General features: G+C 42.5%; 1 protein-coding gene across 2 annotated transcripts; it reads left to right on the top strand.

Annotated features, from left to right (window-relative positions):
• Positions 1–170: 170 nt before the first annotated feature.
• On the top strand, positions 171–15,965 carry LOC144515894 (uncharacterized). Of its 2 annotated transcripts, XM_078247085.1 has the most exons (8): positions 171–287; positions 3,427–3,725; positions 4,354–4,448; positions 7,618–7,765; positions 9,681–9,860; positions 10,264–10,311; positions 13,288–14,220; positions 14,799–15,965. In XM_078247085.1, the coding sequence occupies exons 2-7, from the start codon at positions 3,578–3,580 to the stop codon at positions 14,190–14,192; spliced, it is 1,524 nt and encodes a 507-aa protein (XP_078103211.1). In that variant the 5' UTR covers positions 171–287; positions 3,427–3,577; the 3' UTR covers positions 14,193–14,220; positions 14,799–15,965. The 2 variants fall into 2 exon arrangements, with proteins under 2 accessions (XP_078103211.1, XP_078103210.1); XM_078247084.1 differs by having other exon boundaries at positions 13,288–15,965.
• Positions 15,966–22,666: the final 6,701 nt, after the last annotated feature.

Here is a 22,666-nt window from a genome sequence, read left to right as displayed (position 1 = left end):
AGCATCGTGAGGTTTCACCCATCAGTTTTCCTCTAAATACTGAGAATGTGAGCAAATTGCGCACAATTTGTGAGTTTTTTGCGTGTGATTTTATTTGAAAGTGGGAGTGATTAGTGCACGCTGTGTGTGGGGCAGCTGGGGGCGCGCAGCGGGCTGAAAATGTTGCGCGTTCAAGGGAGGGAAAAAAAAAATCGGAGTCTGCGCAGTAGCGTTGTTCTCGACACTCCGAACTTTCGGGAGAACCGCGGAGGAAGGAGGAGAGGGAGAGAACAACGCCATTTTTTCTGGTAATTATTTTCTACATTTTCAGCATTTTCACACCGCCAACCGCGATATATATTAAATAACAGACCACACGCGTGGTTAAGCGTAGAAAAGCAAGTAATATTAAGAGGCTACAGTGCGAAATGACGAGCGTAACGTTAGCGCCGGAGAAAGCAGACATTTCGTCCTCTAGCTCGGCCAACGGATAGTCGCGTGACGTTAACGTTAAAATAACTCGGCGCAGCGGAGCGGCGCACAAATACAACACGCTGCTTTATAAACGCGCGTTTTACGTCCACGGTAAACCCACGTATCGTTACCGAAATTCGCTTTAAATCCGGTTTTCGCCGTTGTAACGTAACGGCCGTGAAGCTCGCAGAGATGGCGGAATGAATCGCAGGGCTGCTTCTTGTGTGAGCAGCCAGGCACGAGCAGCAGGGGGAGAGGCAGGCACAAGCTCAACAAAGACACAAGAAGAAAGCAGCTGATTGGCTCAGGCGGGCCACGTGGTCAGGGTATTAAAACGCAATGTTAATTTAAATAATTTGGTATTAATACGTTTTTTTCCCCTCAATAGTTAGTGTATTAAGACGTATGCTACACGTTTCAAAATATCTAATACTAATAGCTAGACTTTTTAAATTGAATTCCGTTGCTAGGCAACAGCCTGGAGCCTTGTTAAGTTCTTGTCAGTTGATGTCATTTACATACACCGCAACGGGAAATAAACGTTTATGTTTGAAACTAATAGTACCAAATACACGTACATATCGCAACATATACTCATACTGTACTGGCGTGTTGTGGTACAATACTGACGTTGATAGCTGAAGAAAACTTAATTATAAACAGAGAGAAACGGGGGGGGGAATCACATTTTAAGCTGAGTTTCTGATGCTTGTTCTTGTTATACATGACCGTTAAAAAGTTAGAAATCAGCTGTTAACAGTGATTTCTTTTATATTCTATATTTCTTTTTCTTGGGTGAATCTCTGCACCCAAGGCATTTATTTTAATTTTAGCATCTGACCAGAAGGAGGCAGTGTAGGGACAGAAGCTGGAGAAAAACAGGATGTTGTTGGTCTACGCCCCTAAAAACAAGAAGAACTCCAGTTCAACTCTGAAGAAGCTTATTGATCAAATATGTAATCTTACGTCTGTTTCTTTAATATTTCCAAATATCACGCTTTGTGATGTTCTCTGTATGTTTCCAGCTGATGATTAAAGTTTATTCACTATTAGGGAAAAAAAACATTAAGGCACGAGGAGTGTGATTGGCCGGGTTAGAGTCAGAATATGTGGGGTAGCCAATCGGAGGCAGCGGAGGGCGGGACATTCCTTTGTCGTCCTAGAACCTTTCTGCTGATTTCTGTAGTGCTTTTATGTCACCAAAAAATGCAATAAATATGACAAAAAATATGACAAAAGTTGTATTGACTTCTTTGCGACCTCCATAAGCCGCCGAGAGGCCGAGTCAGGGAACAATCACCTGTATGACGTGATATGTGTTCAAAGATTTATTGTCCATTTGAAAATAGAAAAAAACAAAAACTGTTGCATTAAAAAATAAATCCTGCGTAAAGGTGAACGTGGTAACGTTTGATTTTGCGGTGAAACTTGCGGTCAACAGAAAATGCAACGGCCCAAACTCTCCACCTCTCTGGCCTCCGCCATGCAGCTGCACAGGTGTGTAAATAGACAATGATTATTGTCCGACCAACCCCTGTGACGTCCTGCGTTACGTCATAGGTGAAAAACTATAAACCGTAAGCAAACATAATATACATGGCTGCTATGAAACGTCAAGTAAAGCGACATGCAGTAATACAGTCAAAGATATTTGACTTTTCTCAATACAAGCATGTCAATAAGCTCTAAATACATATCTGGCCCTGGGTGTGATTCTCATTTTCCGTTGTGGCCCTTAGTGAAGTTTAGTTTGACGCCCCTGCTTAATCTCATCAGTGGGACTCCGTATGTAGTTGGGCTGCACAATTAATCACAATTTTATCGAAATCGCAATATGGCCTATAGTGCAATATCCAAATTGCAGAGGGGCGCAATATTTGTTAAAGGCAAATATATGTGTCAAACCGTTCTGAATGAAGTGTTGTGGTGCTGCAGAGACGTCCCGGCCTACACATCCTATCCTACAGACTACAGAAAACATCTGTAGTCTGTAGGATAGACTACAGATCTATCCTACAGACTACAGAAAACATCTGTAGTCTGTAGGATAGACTACAGATCTATCCTACAGACTACAGGAAACATCTGTAGTCTGTAGGATAGACTACACATCCTATCCTACAGACTACAGAAAACATCTTTGTGGGGCGGCCTCTAGCTCTTTGTTACGCCATTATACCAGCTGCAGGTAGGTCAAGGTGTGCCTTAACAAGTGCACCCGCTACCTGCTTCATCCAGAAGTTGTGTATTTATTTATCTTGCTTAAGAAAAACAACGTATGTCTCACAGTTTGGATTCTGTTGTATACTGCCACCAAGTGTCGGACTGGATAACCCACATGGCAGAAACAACCAGTTTTTTCTCTTAAATATATAATCATCCTGTCTTATATGGAGCTGTAAATGCCACTTAAAAACCATCTTTGGCGGTTGCTTCTTGCTTGTACAATTCACAGCATAACCTCTCTGAAAAATCTCGTTTGTTATTGTAACTGAAATGTCTCTGACCTACCTGATACCGAATCGGGACAATCGTTGGCGATACTGTTGTACGCACACACACACACACACACACACAGAACACCTGAGAGTCTGTGCATTACAGTCTTCACAGTTTTAAAATAAGATGAAAACAGAAAGAACCTTCAAGAGAAAGACATCAACCAGGTACTTTTACTTGAGTGCTGTACTTTTTTTAAGGTACTTTACTTGAGCATTTCCATGTTCTGCTACTTTCTACCTCTACATCTCAGAGAGAAATGTCTTACTTTATACTGCACTGCATTTATCTGACAGCTGGATGATATACATTTCAGAAGCAGAGTTCTTATTTCTGTTTACAAAGTTACTTAATTCATCTTTTCACATTATGTTTTTGCACTCTTTCTCTTTATCCCTCTGCCTTGTGTTCTCCCCTCTGTTCTGTCTCTTTCCGCCCTGTCTCCTTTCTCTCTCTGGCTCTACTTTGTCGCAGGCCCTGTGCAGTCAGACGGGTGTCTTCAGTCCAGACTGGCGGGTGGATCGGGACCAGACAGTCCTGGGGGCGGGGCGCTGAAATCTGGACTCTGTACCAAACTGAGTTGCAGTGGGCTGTGAGCGGCGGAGGACGAGGCGAGGCTGGAGCCATGTCGTCGGCCTTGTGGCGCGAGGATGATGAAGAGTTTAAGTTGGGAGCAGTAAGGGCGGGGGGGGCGAGAGGCAAGCCGAGGTTCTCCATGACGGAGATCAAACTGCTGCTGGAGGCGGTGAAAAGGAACAGATACATCCTCCTCAGTGAGTACTGTGTGTCTGTGTGTGTGTGTGTGTGTGTGTATATAGTTTGCTCTTCTCATGTAAAATCAGCTGCAACTACTAAAGGACAATTCCGGCGCAAAATGAACCTAGGGGTTAATAACGTGTGTACGAGTCGACCGTTCTCTGGGATCTGTTTTCATGCTAATCGAACGTGTACGTAGCTTGACACAAGCTAGCGCAAACCGCTGATTAGCTGCTAACGCTAGTAGTCGGGGCAGAGGGTAAATCTGTATTTCTAAACCACACTTCAACATTAGCATAATGAGGGTCCCTACATGTAAACCGAAGCATTGAGAACTTTGTAAGTGTACAGACAGTTTATTAAAAAGATAGTTTAGGAAGACCGTACCGTTCACATATACAGGCAGGCGCTATCTTGGGAAAACAGTCACGACCAGTCGAACGCCGTGTAACCAGTAACATAGCTCAAGCAGCTTGTGTCAAGCTACGTACACGTTCGATTAGCATGAAAACGGATCCCAGAGAACGGTCGACTCAGTACACACGTGTTATTAACCCCTAGGTTCATTTTGCGCCGGAATTGTCCTTTTAAGATATGTGATGTCTCACTCTGATGTCTCACGTGATATAATCTCTCTCCCTGTAGAGAAGTTTAACCAAGGCGTGTCGGCTGAAGCCAAGAAACAAACCTGGACTGAAATCACCAATCAGATCAACGGTCTGGGAGAGAATCACCGAGAGGTTTGTTCATTCGTGGTCCTGTTAGTGACGATGAAGAATGTACCGGCTGTGTATGGTTTTAGTTATGACTATTTAGATTTGAGGCGTGCTCTGAGACGTCGTCAGTGTTGTTTTAGTTGTAATAGATGTAAATGGTCGACATTTACTGCATTACTTAAGCATTAGCCCTCCTCCTCAGATTGTTTTATTTAAATCATTTCAGGAAGACTTTCATAGTAAAAAACACACGCACACACACACACAGACACACACACACGCACACACACATACAGACACACATGCACACACACACATACAGACACACATGCACACACACACAGACACACACGCGCGCACGCACACAGACACAGAAACACACAGACGCACACAGACACACACACGCGCAAGCACACACATGCGCACACACACATGCGCACACACACACGCGCAAGCACACACACACACACACGTGCAGACACACATACACACACGCGCACGCACACACAGATACACGCACACAGACACACACACACGCGCGCACACACACACGCAGACACACGCGCACGCACACACAGACACACGCACACAGACAAACACACACGTGCAGACACACATACACACACGCGCACGCACACACAGATACACACGCGCACACACACACACGCAGACACACGCACGCACACAGGCGCACGCACGCACACAGACACACACACGCACACACAGGCACACACACGCACACAGACACACACACGCAGACACACATACACACACGCGCACGCACACACAGACACACACGCGCACACACACACACGCAGACACATACACACACGCGCACGCACACACAGACACACACACGCGCACACACACACAGACACACACACACACGCACACACAGACACACGCACACAGACACACACACACGCAGACATACATACACATACACACACACACGTGCACGCACACACAGATACACACACACACACAGACATACATACACATACACTCACACACACACAGTAAAATTGTCCTTTTTAATTCACAAGAGAAATTAGAAAAATGACGTTTCAAAGCAGTTTAGTTGCAGCAGAAATATGTTTTTCTGTTCTCTTAGGGTCCCGAAGGATGAAGGATAAGCACTTTTGGTTTTATTACTTCTTTGATTAATCCGTTAATTTGTCTATTAAAAGTTTGAAAAGAGTTTAAAATACTCATCACATTTCATACTTCACATACTCACGTTATATTAAATAATCACATTTCTTAGAGCCTAAGGTGACATCTTCAAACCAACCGTCCAGGACCTTTATTATGTCATATCATTTATTATGATATGAAATTGAGTGTGTATTTTAGCTTTTAATAAATGACTAATGGCCTATCACACACACACACACACACACACACACACACATATATATATATATATATATATATATATATATATATATATATATATATATATATATATATATATATATATATATATATATATATATATATACACACACACACACACACACACACACACACACACACACACACACACACACAGTAAAATTGTCCTTTTTTAATTCACAAGAGAAATTAGAAAAATGACATTTCAAAGCAGTTTAGTTGCAGCAGAAATATGTTTTTCTGTTCTGTTTTATCTAGCAGTCCTTGGGGTTCCTAAAGAATGAAGGATTAGCATTTCTATCCATCCATCTTCATCTGCTTATCCGGTATCGGTTCGCTGGGGTCAGCAGCTCCAGCAGGGCACCCCAAACTTCCCTTTCCCGAGCCACATTAACCAGCTCCGACTGGGGGATCCCGAGGCGTTCCCAGGCCAGGTTGGAGATATAATCCCTCCACCTAGTCCTGGGTCTTCCCCGAGGCCTCCTCCCAGCTGGACGTCCCTCCACCTAGTCCTGGGTCTTCCCCAGGGCCTCCTCCCAGCTGGACGTCCCTCCACCTAGTCCTGGGTCTTCCCCGAGACCTCCTCCCAGCTGGAGGTCCCTCTACCTAGTCCTGGGTCTTCCCCGAGACCTCCTCCCAGCTGGAGGTCCCTCCACCTAGTCCTGGGTCTTCCCCGAGGTCTCCTCCCAGCTGGACGTGCCTGGAACACCTCCCTAGGGAGGCGCCCAGGGGGGCATCCTTACCAGATGCCCAAACCTCCTTAACTGGCTCCTTTTAATACAAAGGAGCAGCTGCTCTGCTCCGAGTTCCTCACGGATGACTGAGCTTCTCACCCTATCTCTAAGGGAGATGCCAGCCACCCTCATGAGGAAACCCATTTCGGCCGCTTGTACCCTGGATCTTGTTCTTTCGGTCATGACCCAGCCTTCATCACCATAGGTGAGGGTAGGAACGAAAACTGACCGGTAGATTGAGAGCTTTGCTTTCTGACTCAGCTCTCTTTTTGTCACAACTGTGCGATAAATTGAATGTAATACCGCACCTGCTGCGCCGATTCTCCGACCAATCTCCCGCTCCATTGTCCCCTCACTCGCGAACAAGACCCCAAGGTACTTGAACTCCTTCACTTGGGGTAAGGACTCATTCCCTACCTGGAGAAGGCACTCCATCGGTTTCCTGCTGAGAACCATGGCCTCCGATTTAGAGGTGCTGATCCTCATCCCAGCCGCTTCACACTCGGCTGCGAACCGATCTCAGTGAGTGCTGAAGGTCGCTGGCCGATGATGCCATCGGGACCACATCATCTGCAAAAAGCAGCGATGAGATCCCCAGCCCACCGAACTGCAACCCCTCTCCACCCCGACTACGCCTCAATATCCTGTCTGTAAATACTACAAACAGGATTGGTGACAAAGCGCAGCCCTGGCGGATTAGCATTTCTAGGTTTTGATTAATCCGTTTATTTTGTCTATAAAAAGTTTGAAAAGTGTTTCAAACACTCGTCCCATTTCTCAGCGCCTAAGGTGACATCTTCATATTGTTTGATGAACCCAAAGATATTCCATTTACTATAAAAAAAAAATGAATACCAGAGTGTATTTTAGCTTTTATAAATGACTATTTCATGTTAAAAATGGCTGGCTGTTAATTGTTCTGTCCCGTCTAATCCACTAATGGTGTCATCGCTAGTTTGAAGCATCGGTGGGGGGTTGCCGTAGCAGCAGGCTCCAACGTGGAACAGATGTATCGATCTAAAACGTTGTGTCACAATACATGACTTTCATTTTCAAAACAGGTGCGTCAGATCATGAAGAAATGGGCCGACCTCAAATGTGATGGAAGGCGAGCGCTCCGGGGCCCCAACGGCAGCAACGTGAGGAAGAAGAGCATGGGCCCCGTGGAGAGGATGGTCCACAAGATCCTAATGATGAGTCCCAGAGGAGGTGAGGAGGTGTTTGAGTCTGGGAAATGTGGGTTCATCAGGGAATGTATGGCAGGGCCTTTGTTGTGAGAGCCTCAGTGCACAAGAGACTAAGGCTAAATGTACTCCGATTCTCCACTGGGCACGTCTGTGCTGCGTTCCGACTGCGCCGCTGTGTTGTTCCGTCCCCCGCCACGCGCCATCCCACACCGGGCGCGTCTTACGGCAGCTACACACAGAGCCGACGGCCGACCGTCGGCAGAAAAGGCAGTTGGGCTGATCAGTGTCCCCGAGTTGGTCCAAAAAATGCCTCGGAACACCAAAGAGACGAGACGTAATACGTCTCCATAACAGCAGGCGGCGCTAATCTGTATTGTCGCCCAAAAAATGAAAACCGGCAGCTGATTGGACGAACGCGCCACCTGGGTCTGGCTGCTGCTTCAGGATTTTGGATTTTTCAACCACCCATTACTGGCGACTCGTTCAGAACACGATCTCATATTGGACTGAAATAGTTCCCCGAAACGTGCAGTTGCTGAATCTGTCTTCAGAGACTCACGCTCATCCCGCTCGCCATTTCCGGGTGAGTCCCGACTGCCCTGTCTCCGACTGAGCATGTCAGGTCGGCCGACGGCTCTTTCAACGGACGACTGCACGGAACACACCGACCAGACTCGAGTCACCGACCTCACCAGACTGTCCAACGGCCGATTATCAGCCCGGTGTGTAGCTGCCTTTAGAAGCGGAGCGTGTTGCTGCCCGACTCTGCAGAATATATTGACTCTACCAGTACTTAACAGAACAATCGCATGTCTATTAAGCTAGTATCTACCTTCCACTCCATGCACTCCTGCTGTTATTAAAACCCATGCCTTCTCTTTTCTGGTGTTTTGTTAAACGATATTTGGGGGTGTGTTTTGGTAAATTGACTGGATGCTCTCACTGTTTCACTGCCTGCTTGCCCGGCTGAAAAAAGACCTGGCGTGTATCTTTAGCGGAGCGGAGAGTCGCTTCACGCACGCTTCTGGGACGCACCGTGGCGCAGCTGGTAGAATATCAAACATTGACTTGAATGGCCACGATTGCTCGCGGGGCACGCCACGTGCCCGGTGGAAATTAGGGGTTTGAGTAATACGTAGATGATCATGATGACGATAGCTTTATTGTTAGACTCGAGGTCCGTTGAAGAACATGCAACACAATTAAAAGGACAGACACATTGTAAAGAAGACAGCTGTACCAGGTTTCTCACAGCACTGATCCTAGGATCAGACAGCTGGGAAGTGACAGTGTTTTTTTTTTTGTTGGCCCCGCCCCAAAGAGGTTGTAGCTAGCGCCAAAGGAAAATCATCATCACTAAAATAAGAATTAAGAATAAAAATACAAATCCTCTCTTAATGTGTGTAAGAACTGATGTACCAAACATGAATGGTTGCTTGATAAACTGCAGAACAAAAGCTTGAATGAGCGCTAATCTTAGTTTTGTCTCCAGAGTCACACTGATTTCCCATTATGTGTCGTAAAGTTGGCATTCAGTTTAACCCTAGGCGGTATTAAAAAGGTCTTACATTTAACTTGAGATTTCTGGGTCTAAACAAGCAAAGCATTTCAACTCGGTCAGGCTTTTATAAGCTGGTAAAACCAATCAAAATATGCTTGGATCGGCCCTTATACCCATCCTGCAGATCATACCTTGACCTAGATGAAACCGCCGTGGTGTTAAAAGATCCTTAAAAAACAGACCAACATCCTACACGGAGAGTCATTTAACTTAAAGGGATATTTCACTGCTGGAAAGATGAATATGTATTTAAAATCATTTATGTAGTAGATCGGTGAAGTATCCCTTTTAAAGGACATTTTGATATTTGACCGTCTCTGCTCTCCCATCCAAGTGTTTCTTCTTGATGAGCCAGTTTCCGTTGGTTGGTTCTCAGGTGGCGAAAGTGATTTTGACCTCGACGAAGAAGATGATTTTTCAAAGGTTTACAGCAAAGGCCCGCCCCCCAACGCTCCCCCGTTCTCCTACCTCAGCTTGACGGACAGCTCCCAGTCTATACCCGGAGGAGCCTCCTACGACTTCTCTCCTCTCTCCTCCCCGGAGAAAGATCTCGCCAGTAAGTGGAGCTAAACACTAAAGAAATGCAACCAGTCTGCACCAATGACACTCGTTTACCTATATACCTTAGGGTGTAATTTCCACTTTTCAAAATCCAGTTTGTGCCCCCCCCCCCCTTACTTTGAAATTAATTTGATATTAATTAATTTAGCCTCTGGGATCGACCCTTATCTCTGTGTGTGTGTGTGTGTGTGTGTGTATAAAATAAATATGCAATACATTATAATATATTTCTGAAAAGGCCTATATGAGATTTAAATTGTATTTGGTAAGATACTTGGTAAGTAAAACTATTTGCATACATATGCATATGAATTCTCTGTTTGCGTGTAAACGAAGGGAAGTGTCTTCTGTCAAGTCATTTGTTGTTTGACTAACTGCAGCTTGACGATGTTTTGCAGGCGATCCCTTCTACTCCTCCCCTGACTTTGACCTGGCTGACGATGGAGGTAAGACTGACCGTTCAGCTTCAGCTTCTGGCTTTAAGGGCACGAGAGAGAGGGAAATGACCATTTCAATTCAAATGAAATGGGTGTTCTTGGTGCCGGGACCTTTTTTTTTTAAATTATGCAAGAATTGAGTGCTACCATGACCTTTTATCTCCGGCATACTATACTATACTATAAGCCTGACGTGGTCAGATTCTAGTCAGAATCTGAGTCTGATACTGCTCCGTTGGGCTGTGTTATCGTGTGTGTGTTTCAACCGAACAAGGAAAGAAAATGCCTCTGCACTCAATTGGATAGACCTCCAACCAATCAGAGCAACGGAGACAGACGTCACAGAGGCTGCGAGTCAAAGGCAGGCTTCGACAGAGCAAAGGCAGAGGCGGCAGTTTCCGTGTCGTGTGGACGGGTGTGGCGACGTGTTTACGTACCCTGGCCCATTATGAGAGCTAATCAGCACATATCTGCATTCATCAACCCTCAGGGGAGGGAGAGAGGGTGTGTGTGTGTGTGTGTGTGTGTGTGTGTGTGTGTGTGTGTGTGTGTGTGTGTGTGTGTGTGTGTGTGTGTGTGTGTGTGTGTGTGTGTGTGTGTGTGTGTGTGTGTGGAGAGAGAGAGAGAGACAGTGTTGTCTCGTCGTATGATCTTTAGCTAATTTAACACTTCAGCAGAGGTGTTCGTTTCCATACAGGTTTAGTGGCTTGATGGTTAACAGTGAAGCATGGATTTGATTGGCGGGGGTATTTTGGCGACGGTGATGTTATCAGTATTGTAAGTTAGCAGTAGACTTAAATAACCCGACCCAGGGTGATGTGTCTGCCCGGTTCAACTCTTGAGATTTTCTCGCTTTGCACAGCGCTGTGAAGGAATAATCTCCGAGATTACGTTATGTTCTGCCAGCTCACAGCAATTTACTAGATATAAATGCATAATGAACGCAGGAAAAGAGTCAAAGGCTGTAACACCCCCCCACCCCCTGCTCTTGTAAAGCGTTCTGCATGTGGCGTCTGCGTGTGATGTGCAGGTTACCTTCCCCCCCCAAACACAGACACACACACACACACACACACAGACGTTCCTGCAATTTATAGATAGATGAGCTGACGATATCTTCTATAAACCCTTTGCACGTGACGTCACGCTCCACTCGCGCAATTATGAACGCCATGACGGATGGCGGAAGAGCTATGCTGTAGACGGACAGCAAGCTAAACGCGTACGTTTTCGTGTTTGTGTTCTCACATTCACAATCTGCAGAGTAATCCTCACCAACGCAAGCATGTGTATGTATTGCCTTTCGGTTTTAAATGAGCTAGCTCAACCAGCTAGCTGCCACGCTAACCAGCTGTTCCTGCTAACAGGTCCAACCCGATGATGACCCACATAACTAGCTAACATCGGTTATTCACTGACCTAGCTACACATCCAAAAAAGAAAGCCGTTCCCTTGATCATTTAACTTAACACACATAGGAAAAAATATTGGTTAAATTAAAGATGACATGGCACGGAAACTAGCTTCAAAAAGGCCAAAAAAATGAGTTAAATGCGGGTCTGCGGAGCTCCTACCCCGGCTAGCTAACAAGCTAGCTGCAGCTAGCTTTGGACTGCTAGCTAGCTGCTGCCCATCGCGTCGTAATATCCACCGGTCAAATCTTAACATAGGCTACAGCGAATATAATCACAGATAAAAATATGGCTACATGTTACAATTATGTGTGGTTACTACCGATCATAGACACTCCTGGGATGTGTTCAGGCATCCATTAGCTAGGAAGTTGCCTTGGCACACCCAGTGAACAACGGCCGACCACGTCCTCTAAAAACATGGGCTACGTGTTATATAAATCTTTACTTATGTAAAGAATAGATGTTAATACATAATAAACCCTAGATTGATGTCTTATCTTTGCCATTATGAGGTACCTCCCCCCGCCGTTAGCGTAGCATCGCGTACCTGTAACCCAGCCAGCTACAAAGAACTGGGAAGCATCCAGACTTTTAAAAGCTTTGAGATCAGCACCAGTATATGGGGGGGGGTACCCCGTTTACCACATAGTAGTACAGACCAGCACCAGTATATGGGGGGGGGTACCCCGTTTACCACATAGTAGTACAGACCAGCACCAGTATATGGGGGGGGTACCCCGTTTACCACACAGTGGTACAGACCAGCACCAGTATATGGGGGGTACCCCGTTTACCACACAGTGGTACAGACCAGCACCAGTATATGGGGGGGGTACCCCGTTTACCACACAGTGGTACAGACCAGCACCAGTATATGGGGGGTACCCCGTTTACCACACAGTGGTACAGACCAGCACCAGTATATGGGGGGGTACCCCGTTTACCACACAGTAGTACAGACCAGCACCAGTATATGGGGGGGTACCCCGTTTACCACACAGTGGTACAGATCGTGTGGACTGAAGTCGGGCAGACTCGGTGATTTATAAAAATTTATTGAAACTATGAAACTTTCCGCTCGTCCGCTACTGTTTAGCCTGTGCTTCCGCCGTCCGTCATGGCGCCGTCACGTGGTCGTGGTCGTGGTCACGTGTTTGCAAAGGGTCAATAACAGACGCGATGGCAGCCATCTTTGCCCAAGCTCTCTTTGGTGACGTGGTTGATTACGTTACTGTTGATCATCTGTCCGTCGTCGTATAAAGCCCGCCCTGACAATCTGATTGGTCCAAACAGCTCTGGTTGGAGCATAGTTGCTCCACAACGGACCAAGTCCAGACCCAACCCCCCGACCTCAAATGTTGTGGGCGGGGCTAAGTTCAGCTGACATCCAGGCTACTATACTACGACTGTTTTTAGGACCTTTTGTGACATACTAAACTACGACTATTTGACGACTCGTGACCACAAGTCGTCAGGGAAAAGAAATGTAAAAAATAATAATAATGTTTAGATCAAGTTGTGTGTGAGTGTAACGTTGGCTGACGTGTTTGCTACCTCTGCGATCTTCTAGAACACACCATGGACTTTGAAGAAAACGACGACTCCTTGTTCTCCTCCTACCCTTCGTCTCTTCCCCGGCCTGCCTCCCCGTCCCTGGACCCGCTGCCCGACAACGCCCTGCTGAGGATGAAGCCGGTCCACACCTACTCCCGAAACAGCCAGAACCACACCACCGCCCAGAACCACACCTCCCCCAGACCTGCACCTGGACCCTCGGCCTCCACGTCCTCCGCGTTCCTTCCGGCGTCGGATCCAGACGCCGCCTCTTCCTCGGCCGCTCCGCCCCCACTGGAGCCCTCCTCAATCTCCAACATGACTTTCTCTTCCCTCCTTGCTCCTTCCTCCTCATTCACTCCCCCGCTTCCTCCTGCCTCCATCTCTACATCTCCTTCCTCTTCATCCCCCTCTAAATCTGTCGCAGCCAACGCCTCGCACCCCGAGGCCTCCTCCTCTTCCTCCCTCCCATCCGTTCCTGCGCCTCCTGCTGCGGTCTCTTCCTCCTCTGTCGCTTCTAATGCAACCTCTTCCAACTCCCGTCAGCCGTCCCCCTCCTCTTCCTCAGTCCTCCCACCCAATCCTCCCCCCACCGCAGGCCCAACCGTGTCGGACCCTCTCCCGGGCGGAGCGTCCCACCGCCGGGCCCGCGAGCAGGTGGCCCAGATGGCCTCTCAGAGCCTGCAGCAGCAGCGCGCCAGCCGCATGCTTCTGACCTCGGTGTCCCAGTCTCTGGAGGTGCTGGCGCAGTCGGTCCAGCTGCTGGTGGAGAGCCAGCAGGAGTTTGTGCAGGAGTCTCTGCTGCTGCAGAGGGAGACGGTGGATGTCCTGAGGGATTTCTCCAACACGGCGCTCACCATGCTGAGAGACAAAACCAACGGGGGGCAGCTGCCGCATCCGCATCCCGCTGCACACTTCTGAGAAATGGCGCTAACCAAACCAAGTGCAGGTAAATGTTGGCGGCGTTACAGGCCATCGACCGCCACGTGGAGGGGTTTCAAACATCCCTCTTGTTGGTCAAATCATGAAAGAGACGGCTGATATTTGACGGCTGCTGGACAGAAAAGTTCCTTTTTGCCCAAAGGCACAAACACATGAGTTTTAAGCCATTATCTCAACGTTTGTTTTTTTTTTTTTTATGTGCCTGCATCTTTCTTTTTTCGTCTATTTCTTCTTCTTATATATTCACTGTTTGTTTGTCAGGGCTCATGTGTTTTTTTCCCCCACTGTACTGTAATTGGTATTTTAAAAACAATTTACTGTAATGTGTCGGTAGAGTATAAAAGTACTAAGTATAAAAGTACTAACTAGGGCTGCAACTATTATTTTCATAGTCGATTAATCTGTCGATTATTTTCTCGATTATTCAATTAGTTGTCTGATCTCTAAAACGTCAGAAAATGGTAAAAAATGTTGATCCGTGTTTCCCAAAACTCAAAGACATTCAGTTTCCTGTCACAGAGGAGCGAAGAAACTAGAACATATTCACATCTAACAAGCTTACCTTTTCTGTTTTTCATAAAAAAGGACTCAGACCAGATCCAGGGCACATGTTAACATTCTGAGTGTTCTCTTAATTTGTCTAAAACCTGCGGAAAATCCCGCCGAAAACTCTGCGACCGCCCGTCTGCTGTGGCCCTGCTTATCACCAACCACACCTGGTCCACATCCTCTCTCCGGATGCTGTGATGGTACACGTCAGTGATGCAACAACCACACATTTTAGAATAAACATTTTTTTTTAATTGACATGTTTTGTGGAATTTACTGCTGTTGATGAAAATAATTTACTTCTGTAATTGAATGATTGGGTTCATTTGAGTGATAATTTTCAGAATAAAGGACTTGTTAGTTCTTGTTTTATCTGTTGGATCTAATAATCCTCTCATATTGCCGACCATTAAAGCAGTATTCTTATTCTAGATGAAAACACTGAAGGTGTAAACTGCAAAGTGCAAGAAATTGTGCTGTTAACAACACTTTTAAATGAGGAAAAAAAAAAAAAGTCTACTATGCAGTGGATGGAGGAAAATATTTGTAACATTTTTGGCGTTTTAAAATGATTAATGGAAATATCAAGGTGACAGCAAGCCAACGTTGCAGCTGGCGCACTGAGAGTTCGTACCAAGCTCTGCATGTGTTAAACTGTGAGCTGCTGTGGCCTGTGACAAAGCAAGCTGATTTTTATAACGTAGATTTAATATAGAATAAGCTTGAGCTAACCCCTGCCTCCATAATCCTTCACTTCAGCCTGGCAAGCGTCACATTTCTGTTTGATTCATGAACATTTCTGGAAATCACCAGGTCTGTTTGAATTTGATACAAACAGTTTATGGGAGATATCGGTGTTATGTACACCCACCTATGCATTTTGTGGTGTCAAACCCCCAATAAACAACCCAAATATTCAGTGGAGAAGCTAAGACGGCCGTGTGAGCCTGGAAACACGTTAGTATTTCAGATGTTCTGCTTTTGAAAGTCTTTGTTCTCTGACCCTCCTCTCTGTCCCGCTCATAGCGTAGTATTCTAAATCTGCAGACTGTCCCTTGTTGAAAATGTTTCCTCACTTGCAGTTGGCTTTGTGTCTGACTGACTGACCAAATGACTTGTAACTGTCTGCTGTAACACCAGGCAATGTGATGTTTCCTTACAACCAAATCCTGAGAATAAAGATTTTATTATTAAGAGAAGATACATCTGTTTGGAAAGTTGTTTTTTTTATGAAATAAAAAAGGCATAGTATAGTATCAGAACAGCGTGAATATGGTTCTGATGCTAATGGCTCACCCCTCCACGAAAGAGCACCTTTAAAACCACTACCAAAAAGAATGGTAGTTATGTCATAAAAAGTCAGTATAGTATGTTGAAAAAAGTCCGTATAGTATGTCATAAAGTCAGTATAGTATGTCGAAAAAGTCAGTATAGTATGTCATAAAGTCAGTATAGTATGTCATAAAGTCAGTATAGTATGTCATAAAGTCAGTATAGTATGTCATAAAAAGTCAGTCTAGTATGTCATAAAGTCAGTATAGTATGTCATAAAGTCAGTATAGTATGTCATAAAGTCAGTATAGTATGTCGAAAAAAAGTCAGTATATTATGTCATAAAAAGTCAGTATAGTATGTCAAAAAGTCAGTATAGTATGTCATAAAAAGTCAGTATAGTATGTCAAAAAAGTCAGTATAGTATGTCATAAAAAGTCAGTATAGTATGTCATAAAAAGTCAGTATAGTATGTCATAAAGTCAGTATAGTATGTCATAAAGTCAGTATAGTATGTCATAAAAAGTCAGTCTAGTATGTCATAAAAAGTCAGTATAGTATGTCATAAAAAGTCAGTATAGTATGTCGAAAAAAGTCAGTATATTATGTCATAAAAAGTCAGTATAGTACGTCAAAAAAGTCAGTATAGTATGTCATAAAAAGTCAGTATAGTATGTCAAAAAAGTCAGTATAGTATGTCATAAAAAGTCAGTATAGTATGTCTTAAAAAGTCAGTATAGTATGTTGAAAAAAGTCAGTATAGTATGTCATAAAGTCAGTATAGTATGTCATAAAGTCAGTATAGTATGTCTTAAAAAGTCAGTATAGTATGTCATAAAGTCAGTATAGTATGTCATAAAGTCAGTATAGTATGTCATAAAAAGTCAGTATAGTATGTCATAAAGTCAGTATAGTATGTCTTAAAAAGTCAGTATAGTATGTCATAAAGTCAGTATAGTATGTCATAAAAAGTCAGTATAGTATGTCATAAAAAGTCAGTATAGTATGTCATAAAGTCAGTATAGTATGTCATAAAAAGTCAGTATAGTATGTCATAAAGTCAGTATAGTATGTCAAAAAGTCAGTATAGTATGTCATAAAAAGTCAGTATAGTATGTCAAAAAAGTCAGTATAGTATGTCAAAAAAAGTCAGTATAGTATGTCATAAAGTCAGTATAGTATGTCATAAAGTCAGTATAGTATGTCGAAAAAAGTCAGTATAGTATGTCATAAAGTCAGTATAGTATGTCATAAAGTCAGTATAGTATGTCGAAAAAAGTCAGTCTAGTATGTCATAAAAAGTCAGTATAGTATGTCAAAAAGTCAGTATAGTATGTCATAAAAAAGTCAGTATAGTATGTCATAAAAAGTCAGTATAGTATGTCAAAAAAAGTCAGTATAGTATGTCATAAAGTCAGTATAGTATGTCATAAAAGTCAGTATAGTATGTCATAAAAAGTCAGTCTAGTATGTCATAAAAAAGTCAGTATAGTATGTTAAAAAAGTCAGTATAGTATGTCTTAAAAAAGTCAGTATAGTATGTCATAAAAAGTCAGTATAGTATGTTGAAAAAAGTCAGTATAGTATGTCATAAAAAGTCAGTATAGTATGTCTTAAAAAGTCAGTATAGTATGTTGAAAAAAGTCAGTATAGTATGTCATAAAAAGTCAGTATAGTATGTTGAAAAAAAGTCAGTATAGTATGTCATAAAGTCAGTATAGTATGTCATAAAGTCAGTATAGTATGTCATAAAGTCAGTATAGTATGTCATAAAGTCAGTATAGTATGTCATAAAAAGTCAGTCTAGTATGTCATAAAGTCAGTATAGTATGTTGAAAAAAGTCAGTATAGTATGTCATAAAGTCAGTATAGTATGTCATAAAAAGTCAGTATAGTATGTCATAAAGTCAGTATAGTATGTCATAAAAAGTCAGTCTAGTATGTCATAAAGTCAGTATAGTATGTCATAAAAAGTCAGTATAGTATGTCATAAAGTCAGTATAGTATGTCATAAAGTCAGTATAGTATGTCATAAAGTCAGTATAGTATGTCGAAAAAAGTCAGTATAGTATGTCATAAAGTCAGTATAGTATGTCGAAAAAAGTCAGTATAGTATGTCATAAAGTCAGTATAGTATGTCATAAAGTCAGTATAGTATGTCATAAAGTCAGTATAGTATGTCATAAAGTCAGTATAGTATGTCATAAAAAGTCAGTATAGTATGTTATAAAGTCAGTATAGTATGTTGAAAAAAAGTCAGTATAGTATGTCATAAAGTCAGTATAGTATGTCATAAAGTCAGTATAGTATGTCGAAAAAAAGTCAGTATAGTATGTCATAAAGTCAGTATAGTGTCGAAAAAAAGTCAGTATAGTATGTCATAAAGTCAGTATAGTATGTCGAAAAAAAGTCAGTATAGTATGTCATAAAGTCAGTATAGTATGTCATAAAAAAGTCAGTATAGTATGTCATAAAGTCAGTATAGTATGTTGAAAAAAGTCAGTATAGTATGTCATAAAGTCAGTATAGTATGTTGAAAAAAAGTCAGTATAGTATGTCATAAAGTCAGTATAGTATGTCATAAAGTCAGTATAGTATGTCATAAAGTCAGTCAGTATAGTATGTCATAAAGTCAGTATAGTATGTCATAAAAAGTCAGTATAGTATGTCATAAAGTCAGTATAGTATGTTGAAAAAAGTCAGTATAGTATGTCATAAAGTCAGTATAGTATGTTGAAAAAAGTCAGTATAGTATGTCATAAAGTCAGTATAGTATGTCATAAAGTCAGTATAGTATGTCATAAAGTCAGTCAGTATAGTATGTCATAAAGTCAGTATAGTATGTCATAAAGTCAGTATAGTATGTCATAAAAGTCAGTATAGTATGTCATAAAGTCAGTATAGTATGTCATAAAGTCAGTATAGTATGTCATAAAAAGTCAGTCTAGTATGTCATAAAGTCAGTATAGTATGTCATAAAAAGTCAGTATAGTATGTCATAAAGTCAGTATAGTATGTCATAAAAAGTCAGTATAGTATGTCATAAAAAGTCAGTATAGTATGTCTTAAAAAGTCAGTATAGTATGTCATAAAAAGTCAGTATAGTATGTCATAAAGTCAGTATAGTATGTCATAAAAAGTCAGTATAGTATGTCTTAAAAAGTCAGTATAGTATGTCATAAAGTCAGTATAGTATGTCTTAAAAAGTCAGTATAGTATGTCATAAAGTCAGTATAGTATGTCATAAAGTCAGTATAGTATGTCTTAAAAAGTCAGTATAGTATGTCATAAAGTCAGTATAGTATGTCATAAAGTCAGTATAGTATGTTGAAAAAAGTCAGTATAGTATGTCATAAAGTCAGTATAGTATGTCATAAAGTCAGTATAGTATGTCGAAAAAAGTCAGTATAGTATGTCATAAAGTCAGTATAGTGTCGAAAAAAGTCAGTATAGTATGTCATAAAGTCAGTATAGTATGTCATAAAAAGTCAGTATAGTATGTCATAAAAAGTCAGTATAGTATGTCATAAAGTCAGTATAGTATGTCATAAAAAGTCAGTATAGTATGTCATAAAGTCAGTATAGTATGTCATAAAAAGTCAGTATAGTATGTCATAAAAAGTCAGTATAGTATGTCATAAAGTCAGTATAGTATGTCATAAAAAGTCAGTATAGTATGTCATAAAAAGTCAGTATATTATGTTGAAAAAAGTCATAAAAAAAGTCATAGTATGTCGAAAAAGTATATATTCGACTTCTTTATCATTGATTTCTTATTATCTTAGAAGTCATTGCCCTTTGAAAGGTTTGAACCCACAACCTTCACTCTTCAGACAGATCACCACGTACGTATCACACTGAGCTATATGTGAAGTGTGAAAGTCTTTGTAATGATGTTCTATTTATTCTTCATTATAACTGAGGACAGAAAATGATCATCATAGTATAGTATGCCAAAAAAATCATAAAAAAAGTCATAATATAGTATGTTGGAAAAAGTCATAAAAAGTCATAGTATAGTATTTTGAAATAAGTCATGAAAGTCATAGTATAGTATGTCGAAAAAGTATATATTTGACTTCTATATTTTTATATTTAGACTTTAAAAGTCATTGCCCTTTAAAACATTTGAACCCTCAACCTTCAGACAGCTCACAGCTCACACTGAGCTATATATGGAGCTTGGAAGTCTGTGGATTGATGTTGTTTATCAATCCACAGACACAGAAAAAAGTCATAAAAAGTCATTGTGTAGTATGTCGAAAAAGTCATAATATGTGGCCGGGGTGGGTCAGTGGGTAGAGCAGGCGCGCATATACTTGGGAGGTTTATGCCTCAACGCAGAAATCCAGGGTTTGAATCTGACCTGTGACAATTTCCTGCATGTCTTCTCCCTCTCCTTTCTCACCTGGCTGTCCTGTCAAATAAAGGCGGAAAAGCCCAACAAATAATCCTAAAAAAAGTCAATAGTAAAGTAAAAATAAGCTTAATATACAAAGTGTATTTGATATAGCACCTAGAAGTCACCAAGTGCTCCACATGATAAACATTTGTAAAAATACAGTTAGATCCAACAGAAAATAAGCAATGAAAAAATAATTGAAAGACCAATGAAAATCATTTCAAAGATTAAAACCTAAAACCCAAAGTTACAAACATGAGTCAAAAGCTAATTTAAACAAGAGACTGTAGGACAACAGGAAGGACGTTCCACAGGTTTGGAGCCACCGCCTCAAAGGAACGGTCACCAGTAGTCCCTGGTTAGAAGACCTGAGGGTCCTGTTAGTAGTGTACGGATGGAGCAGGTCGGAGATATAAACATCATACAACATACAAAGTAAAAATAAGTCAGAACAAGAACCTTAAATTGGATCCTGAACTTGATCGGAAGCCAGTGCAATAAGTATAAAATAGGAGTGATGTGCGACATTCTGCTGGACCTGGTCAACAGCCTTGCAGCAGAGTTCTGGACTAGTTGTAGACAGTCAGATTACTATTAATTACAACCCCCCCCCCCAATGTTGAACCCAAAGTTACGCCCTTGTGTACTCAACATAACCTTAATCACTGCAGCAGTATCTCTCCTGTGCAGGGCAGCACGTGTTGAAGTGATACAGGTTTGTACATGTGGATGGTGTAACCATATTCTGGAGAAAATAAGAGTTTAAAACGTGTCGAACACGTGAACGGACAGTGGAGAAATGGAGGATTCTGCAGGAGCAGTTTGATCGGTTTCTATATAGGATTTGATATATTAATTCCACTTTACAAAGTAGCCATTATGGTCACGTTTATCTTACATTTGTATGTGTGTTGCAACTGAAGTTAACTACAGCTGCCATGCACCGTTAAACAAATGGAGCAGCTTTCAAGTCAGGAGCTGAGTGTATAATATTCAAAAGATAAGGAGGCGTCACTGCTGAGACTGCTGATCAGAGAAGAGGATGACATGTAAGAAACTGATAAATGATCCTAAGGTCTGAATTATCTCGTCACAAACATTTCCTTCTGTCGTTTAGAACGTCTAAAAGTTGACTCCGGATCTGCAAAGCCTCGTAAATAATGAGTAGGATGTTAAAATGCATTGCATGACAAACTGGCTGTCGTAGTACTCGGGGAATGAGTGACCCAAATGCAGAGAGAAGGCAGGAGCTTCGTCGTTTGAGAATTTATTAACAAAAACAAGGTTCAAACAAAAGAGGAGTCCCAAAAGCAGTCGGCAAAACTGATTTCCAGAGTGACGAAAAAAAACACAGAACAGTGGAAATAAGTGACGGCAAGGTGAACTCAACACGCGACGAGAACAAAATGACCTGACACAGGACAAGGGGAAGACAAAGACTAAATACACAGGGCAACGAGGTAACAAGAGGCAGGTGACACAAGGGCTGGGGAACGGCTGAGAAACATCAGGCAATCACAAGGGCGGGAAAACAAGACAAGACAGCACAGAAAACCAGGGCGTTTCTCCATCTCAAGAATGCAAAGAACGGACTTGTGTTGCCTTGGGGAGAACGTTCTTGCTGGTTGTTCTTGGAAGAATGAACCCGCAAGTACACAAGCACAGAAAGCCCTGTTAACAGTTGCAGACGATACGTTCTTCCTGGTATTGCTCAACCCCCCCCCAGCACAGAGGCTACCTGCAGGCCTCCAAAATAACAGCTAGAAATACAAACCACAACAATATAACCACTTTGTATTAAAACAAAAAAACCTCATAATGTTACAACTATTGCAATAATATGACAACAGACTGTCTATGCCCAGGGACAACAGACTGTACATGTCCAGGGACAACAGACTGTCTATGCCCAGGGACAACAGACTGTCTATGCCCAGGGACAACAGACTGTATATGTCCAGGGACAACAGACTGTACATGCCCAGGGACAACAGACTGTCTATGTCCAGGGACAACAGACTGTCTATGTCCAGGGACAACAGACTGTACATGCCCAGGGACAACAGACTGTCTATGTCCAGGGACAACAGACTGTCTATGTCCAGGGACAACAGACTGTCTATGCCCAGGGACAACAGACTGTCTATGTCCAGGGACAACAGACTGTCTATGTCCAGGGACAACAGACTGACTATGTCCAGGGACAACAGACTGTCTATGTCCAGGGACA

The sequence above is a fragment of the Sander vitreus genome, chromosome 3 (assembly GCF_031162955.1).
Source record: "Sander vitreus isolate 19-12246 chromosome 3, sanVit1, whole genome shotgun sequence".
Taxonomy (NCBI): Eukaryota; Metazoa; Chordata; class Actinopteri; order Perciformes; family Percidae; genus Sander; species Sander vitreus.
Note: the sequence above shows the minus strand (reverse complement) of the source record. Positions and strands in the feature narration are given on the sequence as shown.